Source organism: Mus pahari, chromosome 1 (genome assembly GCF_900095145.1).
Source record: "Mus pahari chromosome 1, PAHARI_EIJ_v1.1, whole genome shotgun sequence".
Taxonomy (NCBI): Eukaryota; Metazoa; Chordata; class Mammalia; order Rodentia; family Muridae; genus Mus; species Mus pahari.
In genome coordinates, this window is record NC_034590.1 from 91,538,175 (window position 1) to 91,554,700 (window position 16,526).

At 47.9% G+C, this 16,526-nt stretch overlaps 1 protein-coding gene across 1 annotated transcript in view; it reads right to left on the minus strand.

Annotated features, from left to right (window-relative positions):
* Nucleotides 1-16,526, minus strand: part of Cog7 (component of oligomeric golgi complex 7) — a 73,774-nt gene that overhangs the window by 20,903 nt on the left and 36,345 nt on the right. Inside the window, exons 11-15 of the mRNA XM_021199366.2 lie at nt 14,655-14,720; nt 10,434-10,620; nt 9,134-9,274; nt 3,181-3,264; nt 1,958-2,072 (exon numbers count right to left, since the gene is read on the minus strand). Coding sequence (XP_021055025.1) covers nt 1,958-2,072; nt 3,181-3,264; nt 9,134-9,274; nt 10,434-10,620; nt 14,655-14,720 — 593 coding nt within the window. The remainder of the gene's footprint in view (nt 1-1,957; nt 2,073-3,180; nt 3,265-9,133; nt 9,275-10,433; nt 10,621-14,654; nt 14,721-16,526) is intronic.

The window sequence follows — 16,526 nt, forward strand, 5'->3', positions numbered from 1 at the left end:
GGAGGAGGAGGAGGAGGAGGAGGAGGAGGATGTCGTCGTCGTCCTCACATGTACCAGGCCTGGGTTTGATCTCCGCCATCACAGAAAGCAGCCATGGGGCACATGCCTGTAATCTCAGCACTTGGCAGGGGAAGGCAGGAGGGTCAAGAGCTCAGGATCATCAATGGCTATGTAGTGTGAAGCCTGCTTATGCTACACAGCACCCAGCCTCAAATAAACAAAGAAGTAAACAGCCATGCTTGAAACTCATCATTTTCAAAAAGAACTATATAATGGCAGTGATGACTTTCAATAGCAACAACAATAATAAAAACTTTCAAGCAAAACATGGTGTAACATTTGAAATACTTTGAGAATACCAGGTCAGCCAAGACTATACAACAAGACCCCGTCTCAAAAAACTAAACAAGGGGCTGGAGAGATGGCTCAGCGGTTAAGAACACTGACTGCACTTCCATAGGTTCTGAGTTCAATTCCCAGCAACCACATGGTGGCTCACAACCATCTGTAATGCATATAATTTCCTCTTCTGGTGTGTCTAAAGACAGCTACAGTACACTCACATACATAAAATAAGTAAATAATTCTTTTTAAAAATTTCTAGAAATGAAAGCCAGGCACAGTAGCATATGCTTTTAATGCCAGCATTCAGGATTTCTGAGTTCCAGTTCAGACTGGGCTACATGAGCCCTGTTTAAACAACAACAACAACAACAACAACAACAACAACAACAACAACAACATCTGGAGTAATGCTATTGACACTGTCGTATTTGTAAGTGCTGTTGACATCTACTCTGGTGAAGCCACCTAGCTGCCCACACTTAGTAAATGATTAGCAAACATATGTGAAACAAGCACGTGATGTGTGGACATCCCTCGAGATGCTGGGAGAACAAGACACCATGCTCTCCCTGACGCAACACAGCAGGCAGCACACACAGCAGCACCTCTTTCTTCCCAAGGAACCTGAAGTAGCTTTCAGTCCTTAGCAGCCACACACACACAACACAGCATCTGTGAGATGAGACACTAAAGTTTGACTTAAGCTTCCAATGTGATTTTATCTTCACTGTGCTACTCTGTAGGAACAGCTGAATCTTTTACGTACCATACTCAAAAAAACAAATTCAGTATTAGAAGGTAAGATGATTTTTTGATTAGCAAGTATGTGTCCCCTGCTCAACACTGTCAGGCCCAAATAGCAAGTAAAAGGAAGCAGTTAGGTGACAGCATGTTTGCCTTATCAGTGTAGAGATGGAGGGACACGTGGAAGCAGCATCGAGCTACAGGCAGAGGCATCAGCACAGGCCACACCCGAGAAGCTGCTTATGAGGACCTGCACACCGTTGCTATGGAGTGGCAGCTTACCTGCTAGCTCCCAGAGAGCAGGAGGGGCGCACATCCCTGTGAACACATGGTAACCACCAGTTGCCAAGACCCCAGGATGTTCTCGCCTCTGCCTCTCTAGCTGTGAGTCTGTGAGCTCCCTGCAGGACTCTGCTGGTTCCCAGTGCACTCTGTGCACAGCAAAGTAAGACAGCTCTTTCCCTAATCCTGGATGGACTTCATCCCTGTCGAAGTTCCTGAGAGAGGGCACGCAGTCTTTCTTAGTTCCCATTATATGGTACATGTAGATGTAGTTTCTGTTTGATTTTGTTCTCTTTTGACTATTTTTGGGGGAGGAAGATTTTATTCTATAGTCCAGGTTGGTCTGGGACTTGCCATGTAGCCCAGGCTGGCCTCAGGCTTACAGTGGTCCTCCTGCCTCGGCCTCCCACTTGCTGGGATTATAGGCATGAGCCACCTTTTCTATTCTGTATTTGACAACTACAGCACTGGGAGTTTAGAGAGATCTACAGGTGAAGTGTTGGTGATGGATCTTTTAAGCCCCATATGTCAGGCACATACTGCTCTGTCCCTGGACAGCAGCGCTATAGCTCTCTGGTCCTCTTACCTTGCTCAGGAGGGAATGGCAGCTTCCCAGCATGCAAGGCCAACTCTAAGGCAGAGTCCTCTTGAGTCACAAATGGCTCAAGATTCAGGGGCAGGGACATGATGTACTGCCCAATCTGAAACAAAAGACAGCACTTTCAGCTGGCTGTGACAACCAAGGTAATTGCTACAAAATTTTGTTTATGAGAAACAAGCACTAAGAGGCTAGGGAAAGCTCACCCCGGAAGCACTGAAGCTCAAGTTTGGGGGAACCAAAGTTCTTCCCCCAGCAGCCATGTGAAAAGGCAATTATAGCGGTGCATGCCTATAATCCCAGGGCTGAGGAAACAGACAGATGGAGCTTGGAGCCTGTTAACCAGTCGGACTAGCTCAATCAGGGAGCGCCAGGTCGCAGTTAGAGACTGTCTCAGAAACAAGGTGGCTAGCTGGTATCCACATGTACACTTTCTTTTACATACATACATACATAGAGAGAGAGAGGGAGAGAGAGAGAGAGAGAGAGGAAAGAGAGAGAAATACACACACACACATGCAGAGACAGACAGACAGTAAGACACACAGACACACACACTATGGAGGCCTGTTCCACCCAGCAGATTCATCCTTCTCTGCATTGGCTACAATGTACTGAAATGCGTCCAGCCTCGCCTACTTCAATGAGACAGAGGGTACCAAAGACTGAAAGCACTGTGTAAGTTCAGTTCTCATTGCTGTTCACAGACAAGAGCCCAGGAAGGTGCTAATGTTGGAAGTACACTCAAGTCCTGTCTCTTGAGCTTGCACCAGGTTCTGACTCTCTCTCTCCAAAAGAAGGCTTAGCCTGGAGAAAGAAGGAACTATATTTGGAAGCTGCCATTCATAACTGCAGTCTAGGGAGAAACTTACATTGTAACTTTCACACACTAGAAAACAAAGAAGGCAGAACCTTCTTGGCTGGTTCAGAATAACACAGCTAATACAGCATTTGTCATAAGCAGAGGAGATAGACCATTCCAGGCACTTCCTTCTGTCACAATTCCCACTGAAGAATAGGGCAGGTGCAGCAGTATCCTAGCATCTCAAGTAGCTAGTGGCTCTGCTGTGTTTGCCTGGACCTGAATGAAGACTATCCCAAACCAGGGCCTCACAGCACAAACCAGTTGATGGCTTCCAGAAGGGAATCAGAGAACAAGGTGAGCTGTGACATGCAGTGACCACCTTGGAGCACACCCAAGAAGCTCTTACGTTGCTGATGTACTCAAGAGGTGTGAGGCTGAAGGCAGGCAGATCATCTGTCAGGGTTTCACCAATGCCGGCTGTGTTCCAGCTCTGGAAGGAGACAAGGAGAAGCAATCAGCAACACGCTACGGGTCAGCCCCAGAAGGTGCACCGGGATAGCTCAAAGAGCTATGGGGCCCTTCCTGGCACAGGCATCCATGGGCAGAGCTCATCTGGAGGCCTAATGCCACTCAGCAGGTTAGGGACATCTCTTTGAATGTCCTAGAAGTTCACCATAAGGTGCAAACGTCTATCTCCCAGCCCACGAAGGAGCATTTACCTTCTCAGCATGACTACCAGATAGACACCGATGACTTCTGTTTATCATGCTAGGGACACGGAATGAGTTAGACAGCCCGAGGTCTGTTCTTAGATGATGGGGTCACCATGCAAAAGCCCCCTGTGGCTGCACTAACCTTGGCCTTAGGAACTCTAAAGTGGCTGGGAACCTTTGTGCTCTTTCTTGAAGACTGCTCCTCTTGGGAAGGGGCCCCCATAAGCCCTGTGCTGCACAGAACAGCCTAGCCTCATTCATAGCAGCTGCCCTGCCTCAACTAATCCAGGACTTGGATGACACCTGAATAACTGTCCTGTCTGTCAGGTGGCCCTCTGTATGGGGACGGCTTCAGCATCTATACAGCTCTTGCTATTTGAGGTGGGAACGTCTCCCACACTGCAGCAGGCGCTTCCTGGCAACCTGTAAGCAGGTCCCTCGTCAGCACACATGTGGCCACAGCCTCGTCTTGACACGCCTTTCAGAGAAACCCAGCTTCTGGATTCCTCCCTGGAGAACAGGGCCCTTTCTGGCTGGCCTCCAGAAGTAACCATCAAGGTCACAGTGTGACTGCTCTCAGCAGCCACCTGGTGCACGATGATCCGGTTGCCTGATCCTTTAAGTAGCATTCCCGGAATGGCTCTTGGCCCAGGCTAAACTTCAGCAACTGCCTCTAACTGCCAGCTCTGCCTACTTTCTGTTTCTTTGAAGGGTATTGGCTCTTTTCTTCTCTGCCTTATCCTTTCTCATTTTCTAGATTCCCTGTCCTTGTTTGAGAACCTTTTATTCAGCTATCTCACTTATCCCAACTCATTCCCATCTGCTTTGTTTGTTTGTTTGTTTGTTTGTTTGTTTGAGATGAGGCCTCACAAATCCCAGGCTGGCCTTAAATTCACCAGGTAGCCAAGGATGACCCTGAACAGGTCCTGATCCTCCTGCTCTACCTCCCAAGTACTTGGTTTGTAAATACACAATCATGTGGCCTAGGAGACTGAACCGAAAGCTTCACAAATGCCAGGAGAGCACTCTATCAATATTCCCACATCCATTGCTCCAAGTCCACTTTAAGGGACACTCCACCCACCCACACTTACTGTAGTGGTTCAAGTGAGAATGGCCCCCATAAACTCACATATTTAATCCAAGTTGGTGAACTGCTTGAGACGAATTAGAAGGATTAGAAGGCAGGGCTTTGTTGAAAGCCATTGGGGGTGAATTTTAAGGTTTCAAAAGCCAATGCCAGGTCCAACAGCTCTCTGCCTGTTGCCTATGGATCAGGATGTAAAGCTCTCAGCTACTTTTCCAGAGCTGTGCCTGCCTGCTTGCCTTCTTACTCCCTACCATGATGATATTAACCGAACCTCTGAAACCATAAGCAAGCCCCAGTTAAATACTTTCTTTTATTAGCATTGCCTTGGTCATAGTGTGTCTTCACAGCAGTTGAATGCTGACTAGACACTTACCTAGTACCCATGATGCTCAGTGTCTCATGCTAGTCTCTGCCCTTGTTCTCAGAAGCTACCAAGGCAGTAAGATGGCTGGACGCCCTGCCCCTCCCTACCCCATCCCCTCAGCCTGTTCTCTGTTCTCTCTCTCCTGTATTCACAGAGATAGGCTGGCACAGAGAGGGCTGTGTGTGAGAGATGCAGGAGTTCAGAGGTACAAGAGGTTAGGGAATGGATGAGACACGGGATATAGGCAAGTGTGGAGTTGCAGAAGTAAGGATGAAAAGAGAATGAACAATTTTGTACACCAGCCTAAGAACAGGTACCTTAGTCAACAAATAGCTTTCTAGGAGAAGGTAGGGTGGTCAAGAAAAGGACCACAAGGAAGGTAAAGAGCAACAGAGAAATGAGGGAGGAGGAAAAATGAAAGACAGTCTCACTGTGCAGGGTCCTAGGTCCTGATCCAAATAGTGTCATCTATAAGACAACTGAAACTCAGAACACAGATGAGTGATATTGAGAAATGATTCTGGGGGGCCAGAGAGAAGGCTCAACAAGTAACGTGCTTGCCACCTAAACCAAACCTGAGCTTGACTGCTGGAACTCACATAAAGGTGGAGGGAAAAAACTGACTCCACAAAGCTGTTCTCTGGCCTCAACATACAGACTACAGCACACACGTGCCTGCACATACATCACACACATACATACATGCACACACACATAATAACAATATTATTAATATCCTTTTATTAATAAATAATAATAATAATAATATCCTTCCTAGAGCCCTTATAAAGCAGGGTGTTCCAGAGCTGTTCATCATGGAAATGGAATGAGCTCCCCATTCTCCTCTCTCTACTCTGCATATATAAGAATTCCTGTAATAAAAAGCCTTTAAAAGCAGACTCTCAAAGCCAAACACAGTGGTACACACCTTGAACACCAGCAACTAGGAAGCAGGTCTCTATGAGTCTGAGGCTAGCCTGGTCTATGCAATAGTTCCAGGCCAGTCAGGGCTACATAATGAGATCTTGTCTCAGAAAGTAAACACATACACACACACACACACACACACACACACACACACACGCACACACACACACACACAGGCCCTGGGGAACATAGGAAGGCTGAGAGATGATATCAGGGCAATGCTCTGTGAAACTGTATGCAGCCACCTCTCTGGGGGAGACTGGGTGTGAGCAAAGGGATTAAAAACATTCCAGAGATGGTGGAAACCTGAAGCAGGAGGCTGTGGTCATGAAGGAGAAGGTCTAGAAGCAACACTGTGGAGCAGGGCAGGGGTGAGAAATGACACACAGCAAAGGCCATCGTCGCCACCATCAGTCGGAGGCCTGAGAAAGGCTTCTGAGAGAAAGCAGAAGGAGCCTCAAGAGCCCAGAGGCAGGCCCAGAAGGGAGGGGGGTGAGCTGGAAAGTTTGGAAAGGGGTCAAGATGGAATGGCCTGAGCTGGGAAGGACTTAGACCGCAGGCGGGAAAGGCTCACTTGAGGAGGGCAACACGGAAATGGTGTAGATTATTTCTTAATTGTTCTAGACTTATTTAAACTGCCCTTCAAAAGGGCTTTTCTACTCATCTGTCAGCAGGTAACACAGAAAAACGTCAATAATCTATTCTGAACTGAATATAGTGTTGGTTAATAGTCTTAAAATACAAAGGGGCAATACAATTTACCAGCAAACGTTCAACACAAACACCAGTGACTCGGGTTTTATTTTCAAATCCTCCAGGCCCGAGTGTTTGCCTTTGTATTGTGTGCTGGACCCTGGCTCTCACACAAGTCCTTCTAAACTCCAGGCTACCCTGGTCTATCCCAGTGCTCCAGCATGAACAAAAGGCAGGGATCCTAGCAATGAACCACACTAAGTGGGATCAAAAGTGTGTACCAGTCTTGTACAGACAACACATATAACGCAAGTCCATACGTCCTTGGATCCCCTGCTTTAGACACTTACTTAACCTGAGACACGTGAGTAGGCAGGTCACTGGGATTGCTGGACATCGGATGTTCACACTCACACTTTAGATTGTGACATTTTAAAGAGATTTACTATACTTTTAACTCTGTATTTTCTGGGGTTAAGTGTGTTTCTGAAAATGAATATGCACATGCTTTGTACTTTATAAAGACTCATTCAAGCCCTTTCTCTTAGAAAATGAGAACATAGCTAAGAGGAGGTACATGCCTGAAACCCCAGATTTAGGAGCTAAAACAGTCTGAGATTAGCTGAAGACACCATCTCAAGTAACAGTGGGGGCCCTGCAGAGATGGAGATGGTCTGGTAGTCAAGAGCACTGGCTGCTCTTACACAGGACCCAAGTTCAGTTCCCAGTACCCACATAGTGGCTCATAACCATCTATAACTCCAGTTCCAGGGGATCCAATGCCCTCTTCCGGTCTCTGTGGGAACTTCACACACATGGTACATGCACACACACACACACACACACACACACATTTATACACATAAAATAAAAATAAATATATAGGCCGGGCGGTGGTGGCGCACGCCTTTAATCCCAGCACTCGGGAGGCAGAGGCAGGTGGATTTCTGAGTTCAAGGCCAGCCTGGTCTACAACCTGAGTTCCAGGACAGCCAGGGCTACACAGAGAAACCCTGTCTCGAAAAAAAAAAAAAATTATATATATATATATATATATAGTTTTATATATATGTGTGTGTGTATACCTGCCCCATCTGATCTATATCTGATGTATATATTATACATATATATTTATAATGTACATATCAGCATGTAGATTCACAGAAGGGAAGAAAAGTATAATTTCTTAAAGTCTGTGGGCAGTAGTAGTGCATGCTTTTAATCCCAGCACTTGGAGGCAGACGCAGCAGATCTCTGTGAGTTCCAGGCCAGACTGGTCTACAGAGCAAGTTTCCGAACAGCCAGGGCTACACAGAGAAATCCTGTCTCAAGAAAATAAAACCACACTCAAACCAAACAAACAAAACCACCCCATCCACTGTGGCCATGCTGTGCTAAAATATGCCACACAGTATCCACAGGATGTAAACTACTGTATCCACATGGCTCACAGAAGGCAGAGGAAGCAGGCACTGAGCATGTGGGCTCACATCCTCTCTGATGCAGCTCTCTGAGCCCTCAGTGCTAGAAGTACAAACTCCAGCTACAGTAGGCCTCACAGCAGCTCACAGAGCCCCAGGGTGGAATCCACTCCAAAATCACACAGTTTTTAAAACAGACAGAGATTTTTAGAGCCAGAAAGGGGCTGAGACTTGACCTATGCTATACAGGAGCTCTTCATGTACTTTGTAGAGGGCAGCAGAAATCAAAGTCTTGTAATTATACCACCAGAGCTCTTGTCCTTAAAGGGCCTGTGCCCTATAAGAAGCACGTAGCTGGGTCTTTCCCAAGCAACTTTCTTCTACAAAAGCAGAACCTAAACAGACTTGGGGAGCTGGGGAGAAAACTGACCAGGTTGGCAACCCAAGGGGGGGCAAGGGGATCTGGACCAAGGACAGACAGGGAAGTGAAGCAGATGTGACTGCTCTCAGCAGCTCCTCCAAAAGCAACTGGGACAAGCAGGGAAAGGAGAAGTCCACAAGGCAAGGTGGTGAGCCAACTCTGAGACAGGCAGACGGGAAGATATCAGGGAACAGTGGCAGCACTGGGCTGGGTGTGTGGCCTACAGTCTCAGCATGCCAGCACGATAGAGCCCACGTGCAAGTGAATGAGGCAGAGCCTATGGGAGCATGTGAGGGATGCTCCTGCTCCAGGCCCACAAGTGTCAGGGCGTCAGAGCAGCACACAACCTCTCTGACTCCTGGAAATGGCCGGAAAGGTAACAAGCAATGCTGACCGTTTTCACAAAGTGGGGTGTGACGGCAGACACTGCAATCACAGCACTTGGACAGTGAGGTAGGGGGATGGTCAGATTCCTGCCGGCCTGGGCCACCTAGGAAGACAAGTGTCTCAAATAATGAGAGCCACCACTGTCTTATGTCTATCAGCATTGTCTTATGAAATGGAGCTCATTCAGGCTACGCCAGAGACTGCAATGACCAAGTGACTCTGCTGCCCTCAATGGCAGGGCTGTTTGCTCCTGCGTCTCATGGCAGGCAGGGACAAGATCCTGGCCTGGGCTGAGAATATGAGCGATCTGGGAGAACAGACATGCCAGTTGGTGGGAACTCACATCCATCCTGGAAACGAGCAGCAGCTGCTGTTTGATGCGCAGGAAGACCGAGTCGAAAGCCAGCTGGTGGGCCTGCTGGTTCAGCCGGGTCAGGGCTGTGCGTGATGCAGACAGCAGGCTGTGGTTACTGGACCCCTTCTCCTGAGACAGAAAAAGGCAAAGGCAGGTAAGCCCCCAAACGAGGTCATCACCTAGTTAAAAGTACTGAAAGATCACTAAGTGGACAGTTTCTACAACAGTAGTCCCCAAACCTGACCTGGGAAAAGGCTAGCAGACAGTCACAAGCTCCAAAACACTGAGCCTGTGAGGGGTGACGTCACTTTCCATGTGACTCTGTCCCAATATGAGTTTATGGATTTGCAATTTGGGAAAACCTAACTTGTGACCATCCCTTGGGGACTGAGGAGGAGGGGAAAGAGCCATGACCTCACATCTAAACACGAGTGATGGACAGAGCGAAGATTCCCAGAGGGTTGGGTCAGTTGCCCTTGGCTGAAAGCCAGGGTATGTATGACCTGTGTGAGTCCCGGGAATCCACACAGCCTGAGAAAATACAGGGATGGAAAATGTAACCTTAGTTCTTGTGATTATAAATGGACCGATTACAACAGACATAAATCAGATTAGCAATAAAGATAAACAGAGTTGGTTTAACTTAACCTCAGAAGCATGGATGAATGAGCTTACAGAATTGCTCTAAGAAGTGTGTTTGTCAAGCGCAAATGCAGCAGCTAGTGGTGGGCCAAGGTGCAGAGACGGGAAGACTTTGGGGAAACATCATGAGGGCCTCAATGCACAGTTCACCCCCAGAGCACTGTACCCATCAGGAGAGCTGAAGATCATATCTGGTGGCATGAACGTATCTCCAATGGGAAAGCATTCTGAACCAGATGCCCCCACACCTCTTACAACCTGTGGGCCATGCCTAGGAGCTTAGGTGATTCACTCCACTTGCTGGGAAGTCCTAAAACTCAAAGGCAAGGTCAGCTTCAAAGGCTAGCCAGGAGGGGACCCCCCCAACCCACTGCCATAGTGTCATAGACAAGTTTATCTCTGTACTGAGATACAGGAAACTTGCTGAACAGTTCTCAAGCCCGGTTTTCATCCATAAAGAGACCTGTCCACCCAACTCCTACAGCCTTCTCAGCGAGTTCCAACCCAGCTCCTTAAAACCTCACATACAGGAGACAGAGGGATGACAGCAGGGCTGCAAACGGAGCCAGAAAACCTGGCACCAGGAGAGAGTGAGTGACAAGGGAAAGCTTTCATTTGTAAGAATGCCGCTGGTCTGGTCTCATACCTTGAGGGTATAAAGTATTTCCATTAAACTGGCATATTCAGCAGGGTTATCTTTCTGGAGGTAATTATATTCCTGCCATGGGTTCTTGGCAGGGCTCTTCTTGTCTGTCAAGATGCTGTCCTGAAAACCTGCCAGGCTCCGAGGGCTGTAGGAGTCAGACAGATACTTCCCCGCTGTGGACAGGATCCTGAAAGGAAAGCAGTGAACATCATGCCCTGAGTCAGCTGCCCTGGGCTCTCTCAGAGCACTCCAATGGCTCTTCCTAAATGTGGACTCCCTCATGCGGCCGACACAATTCAGGTCTGCTTTGGAAGGAGATGAAGACACCCTCTCTCATCTAGGAATGATCTAGGCCTCAGGTGCACAAGAGAAAGCAGGGTTAACACTAAAAGTCAACTTTAGCTCACTCGTGCCACCAGAAGACACCGTTGCGACGGCAGATAGCCTGCCCAGGGCAGCAGCACTTAGCTGCTGAGTCTGCCCAAGGGCAGCACTTAGCTGCTGCCATCTGGGACACTGTTCCCATCCTCACTCCACAGGCCACACGGAGGGGAAGAGTCAAAGGCCTGGGTGAGCCCCTGACTAACTGCAAGTCAACACAAACCTTAGCGCACACTGCACTACAATGCTGCTATTCGCTGCTATTCACTATCACACCACGAAGTTTGTTTCTGTGGCTTGGATCTACAGGGAGATCTATTGAGAGAGTCTAGCACTTTCCAGAGTTTTCAAGAAGGGAAAATGCCTCAGGGAGCTTCTCTATGGTAATCCACCTGTAGTACCTCTGCGGAGCTGAGTCTTGACCGACAAGGACCGATGCTACGGACACTCTTCTCCCTCAGCCCACTCTTGCCTTCAGCCTCCATACTTGAAAGTGTACAGAATGTGGGAAAAGAGAAGGCCCATGACAACCCCAATGCAGCTAACTCCCCCACCCTCCCTTTTGAATGTTTCTTATGAAAGCAATCGCTTTGGGCAAACCAAGTGTTTGATCACATCCACATACAAAAACCAAAAACCAGGCCCCTGGGCTAAGCAAGGTGGCATAAACCTGGAATCCCAGCAGTCAGGAGGTTAAGGCAGGAGGGTTACAAGTCTGAAACAAGCCTGAACCCTGTCTCAAGAAAATGAAACTAAACCGGGCATGGTGATGCACACCTTTAATGCCAGCACCTGGAGACAGACCTTGATGGATCTCTGGGAGCTAGCTACAGGCCAGCCAGGGATATGCAGCAACACCCTGTCTCAAAAATAAAAGGGACAGAAAAGAAACAACCTGTAAAGCAGTCCCCACAGCTTGCTGGGCAGCACTGCAGATAGGGGTTTCCTCAGAAACCCCTGCACGTTCAAGGTGCTCCCACCTCCGCCAGAGTCTCAAGACAGTTGCTTAAGCCCACCAGCCATCCAGTTGGCTTTTTTGTCTATCTGGGAAACTGAGGCCCATCCCTGTCCACCTCCCTTAGACTTCACTGCCAGGTCTGGATTGAAGAAGCACTCAGTCTTCTCTTCCCTACCCTCCCTCATGCCACCTCACCCACCTAGCTAGCAGAGCAGGCTTCCTAAAAGGCAAGTCTGACTTTTCTTTTCCAGTAGCAACCTCAACTCTCCAGGATGAAACTAAGACATGCAGAAGCCTGGTAGTCAGGGCCGATCCCTCACAGCCTCACATTGTCTCTGTTCACCCACTGCCCACATGCCCCCCCACACCCACCTCACAGGCTCACTCTCACTCTGTCCTGAGTGTGTCCCCTGGTGGTCCCCAGGGTCCCTTTCTCTCAGAGCACTTGTCTCTTCCCTGCTGGCAGCCTCTTGCCTCTGCCTTGCACCTACCACTTGAGGTTCTCTCAAGTTTCCTGCAGATGTGAAGACAGAACAAAGTGGCTTCATCACCCAGCCCCAGCTCCCAGCACAGTGCCTAACACACAACAGGGTTTAACAGCTGTTTGTGAAGGATCAGAGGCCACATTTGGGGAACCCAGCCTCCCTGTGTCAGCTTGCCATAAAGAAAACAAGGCATGCTAGAAACGCTTTCTGCGGCAAAGAAGAGGGCATCTGATCTTAGCCTCATCTCTAAACAGACATCACTAGGTGACCTCATCCCAGTGATGTCCCTAGCTTCAGTGAGATGAAGACTTGACTGCCCAGTACTGTAACGGCCTCTGTGGCTCAGCTGGGATACCGAAGAGGTACAGTCCTGACTCTTAAGCTCCGAGATTAATGGGAAGGACTAACACGTACCACTGTACCTGAGGCATGCAGCGGGTGTACACTGAGGAGGGAACGGTATAATCTCACCTAGCACCTCAATTCATTTCCCTTCAGGACAAGCAATGTCTCTCTTCAGCCATGGAAGCTCATCCATTTACAATGAAACCCAACTAACCATTTGAAGTATTCTACGGGGACCTTAAAAATGCAGGCATACCTACACTTACCATGAGGCTGAGATCCAATAAACCCTCCTAAATGGAGAACATCCTAAAGTCCTTAACCTGGGATCTTAGCTTAGCAATCACAAAGGGAGGGGGCTGGTGGGGAACTGTGGGTTAGCTGCCACCACCCTGAGTTGTGGGAAAGGATCATGACCTGAACAAGGCTAGTCTAGAAAAGGCCAAAATTTAAAATATATTTTCTCCTTAATGTATCAGTGTGCAGCCAAAGCATCACAAACAGGACCACTGTATATCAGGGAATTTTGTGCCAGTGTTTTAAAGGAACATGGAGAACACCAGGAAGGTAAAGAGAAGCCATAGCATCTCACCCAAGTCACTGAGGACAAGAGGTGACACCCAGGTCTGATTTACACAGCCCATAACTCTTTTGCAAAAAGATCTTAAGAGTGACAGCTGATGTCAGTCTTATCCGGAGTGGCTGCTCTGCCTTGCCCAGTGCCTGCCCCTGGGGAGTGGCTCTGCTAGAGTCTGGGTTCTAAGGCGAGACAGATGGGGAGATAAGATAAGCTTTACAGGGTGGCTGCCACACACCAAGCTGTGGCCCAGATGGGAATACAGATGGTGACTGTCCCCAAGCTCAGTGTTTCCAGAATGACATCACCTCTTTCAGAGGCTGTGTGGTCTCTCGATGAAACAGAGCCAGCCTTTTAGCTTCTCTCCAGGCTGCAAACTGCAGCTAAAAGCTCATCCCATAGCCGTGCACTCCTCATTCACCTTCCTAACTGGAGCCTTCCTCACCCTTTGGAAGGCAACAGATTAAGGAAAGTTACTGTCCTGAGGAGGAGAGATGCCTAACAAATATGCCTAGAGCAATGTCAGTGTACGGACACTGTGACAGAGGGAAGCGTGGGGACAACACTTACATTGTAATGACAACAGTGTTAGAATCAATACACCTCTCAGCTAGGCACCTCTCAGCTGGGCATGGTAGTGTATGATTTTAATCCTAAACCCAGCACTTGGGAGGTAGAGGCAAGTGGCTCTCTGTGAGTTCAGGGCTAGCCTGGTCTATATAGTGAGTTCTAGACCACCCTGGGCCTATAAAACATAGTAAGGACCTGTCTAAAACACACACACACACACACACACACACACACACACACACACACACACACACACACACACAGAATTAAACAACCACCCCCCCACACCAGGCATCTTAATTCCTAAAGGATGGCTGAGTAAGGAAACTGGGAAGCATGGTAGGTAAATGTCTGAATATTGCATCCTTGGATCACCGGAAAAGCACTGTCAGCGTTAAGAGGAGAGGCAGGAGGGGAGAATAGGTTTTTCTTAGAGCAGTCCCCAAAATTCTCCTTTGACTTGCACCCCTTGGCAGCTCAGAATATTACCCCAGGGCCTGGACTGCAAGGCTGCCTGGGTTAATTTCCATCCTCTGAGCTTGCCTTAGGGTCTTAGTCACCACTTGTAACATGCTTTCTATGGGGAAATTTATTTTGAGCCCAATAACTGACCATAAGTAGAAGCCTAACCCACATATAATTGGGAAACAAGGTGTACTATTTCCTCATCAGACTGACGCCTCCATATCTAACCAGATTTATGTGACTACTGCCAAGTAGGATAGGCCTTGCCCTTTTAGGTGTTCAATAAATGTTTAATGATGACAGTAATGACACCTTGTATCTAGGTACAGACAGTCCTTGAGCGCTGTGGCTTCCAGAGTCTGCCCATACACTGGACAAAATACCTCCCAGCCAAGAACCCCAGAGAATGACGGGCAAGGAGAACAAGGACCCCCTCCTACCTGTTTGCCAGCTGCTGCTCAAAGTCCCCACATTGGCGCAAGAGCTCTCCGCAGGTGGCTATGATCCTAAACAGAACACAGGGCACTTCAGGCTCAAGCACTACCTGGCATGCCAGCACTTACAGGACAAACAGTCTCATTCATAAAAATTCTAACTATTTGCTCCTCTGGTGGCACTGGGTTCTGACGCTGCCTCCCTGAACTGTTTCATGAAATATAATGAAAGTCAGAGGCGAGTGCAGGTTCCTTCTGCTGGTGTCCTTCATGAGATTAATACTTCTGCCGTGAACTACAATTCTGCCCAGTGCTCTCTCAAGCAATGTTACAGTTCCAAAATACTGGGTTTTAACTAAGAAAAGTAGCTAGAAGCTCCCAATGTCTAAACTCTGAAATAGAGATGCATTATTCAATAGCTACTAGACAGCTACTATTTGCATAGAAAACTGTCTTCCTGTCACACATGAAAGGTGGATGAGGACCAATCCATTTGCCTCCAAGATAAGCCTGAGTGATTGGTACATCTGCATTTCATAACTTTTGCATTTTGAAGTAATATGCTAGCTCTCAGACTTTAGTTACTGGTCCTTCAACAGCAGTCCCATTATGCTGGGACAAATCCAAAGATTCAAAACATCTCAAGTCTAGTTAAGTTTTAACTCTCTCTGAAAGCGCCTGTCATCACCAGGGTATCTGGGCATTCCATCATGAGAAAGGTTCATGAGAAGGTAAAACATTCCACCCACTCAGGAGCACCACAACAGCCGTGTGCAGAGGATTTCCCAGGATACCAAGGCACCACGGGAGAGGGGATGCAGTTAGCATCACAGTGCATAAACACAGTGCCCAGAACAGAGGCCAGGAGATGGCAACCCAAGATGATCCTAGGTGATCCTGACGACCTTCAGTAGCTGGCTGAGCTCTGTCAGCATGTGCCCTGATGTTGCCATGTGCCACACCCAGGCATTGGGGCCAGGGGTCAGCCAAGACATGTAAGTGGATGAAGGGCATCAGCTGAAGGACAGCTTGCCTCTGGAATGCAGATGCATAAAAAGAGTTTTGTAAAGAGAAGTTGCTCTAAACTCGACAGTCAGAGACTTCAGCTGCCAGCCCCATTATCTCTGTGACAGTGCAGACCGGTTTGTGCCACAGCTTTGAATTTTATAGGTAATTCAAAGATCTGAATTGTGCCCACTAATGCTAGTAACTAATCTGAAATTCTTTTAAATGCTATGATGATAAGCAGTGTCTATGGGTCAGAGACTTTTCAGCTGAACATGCCAGGGCCGAACCTTCCCAAAACCCTACTGATCACACTCCTCAGGCAATAGGATGTCTGCCTAGAAGTGGCCCAAAGTCACATGAGCTCGTTGGAGTGTAGCTGTTGACAACATAAGAGGGTCAGTTCAATGCCTGCCACTTGACTCCTGCAGGATCTTTTCCAAAGACATTCTTATATGATGAGAATGTGGTGCTTAGACGCAAAACAGGACAGACCAGCTCAGCTGTGCTCTCCAAAATATAGCTGTATATTTTAGCTTCGAAAAAGAAACCACAGGTTGGGGAAAGGGGACTTCATATCAAATGTAAAAGAGTTTGTCATTAAAGAAGAAAAGGAATCTGTAAAGATTTTTTTTAAAAATATTTCACAGTGGCTGGAGAGACCGCTCAGTGATTAAGAGCCCTTGCTGATCTTGATGAGGATAAAAGTTCCCAGCACCCATGTGAGGGCTAACAACCATCTCAACTCTGATTCCAGTGGGTCTGACGCCCTCTTCTGGCCTCCTCTGATACCACATGCACATAGTGCAAAGATACATACATGCAAATATATACAAAAAATAAGCCGGGCAGTGGTGGTGCACACCTTTAATC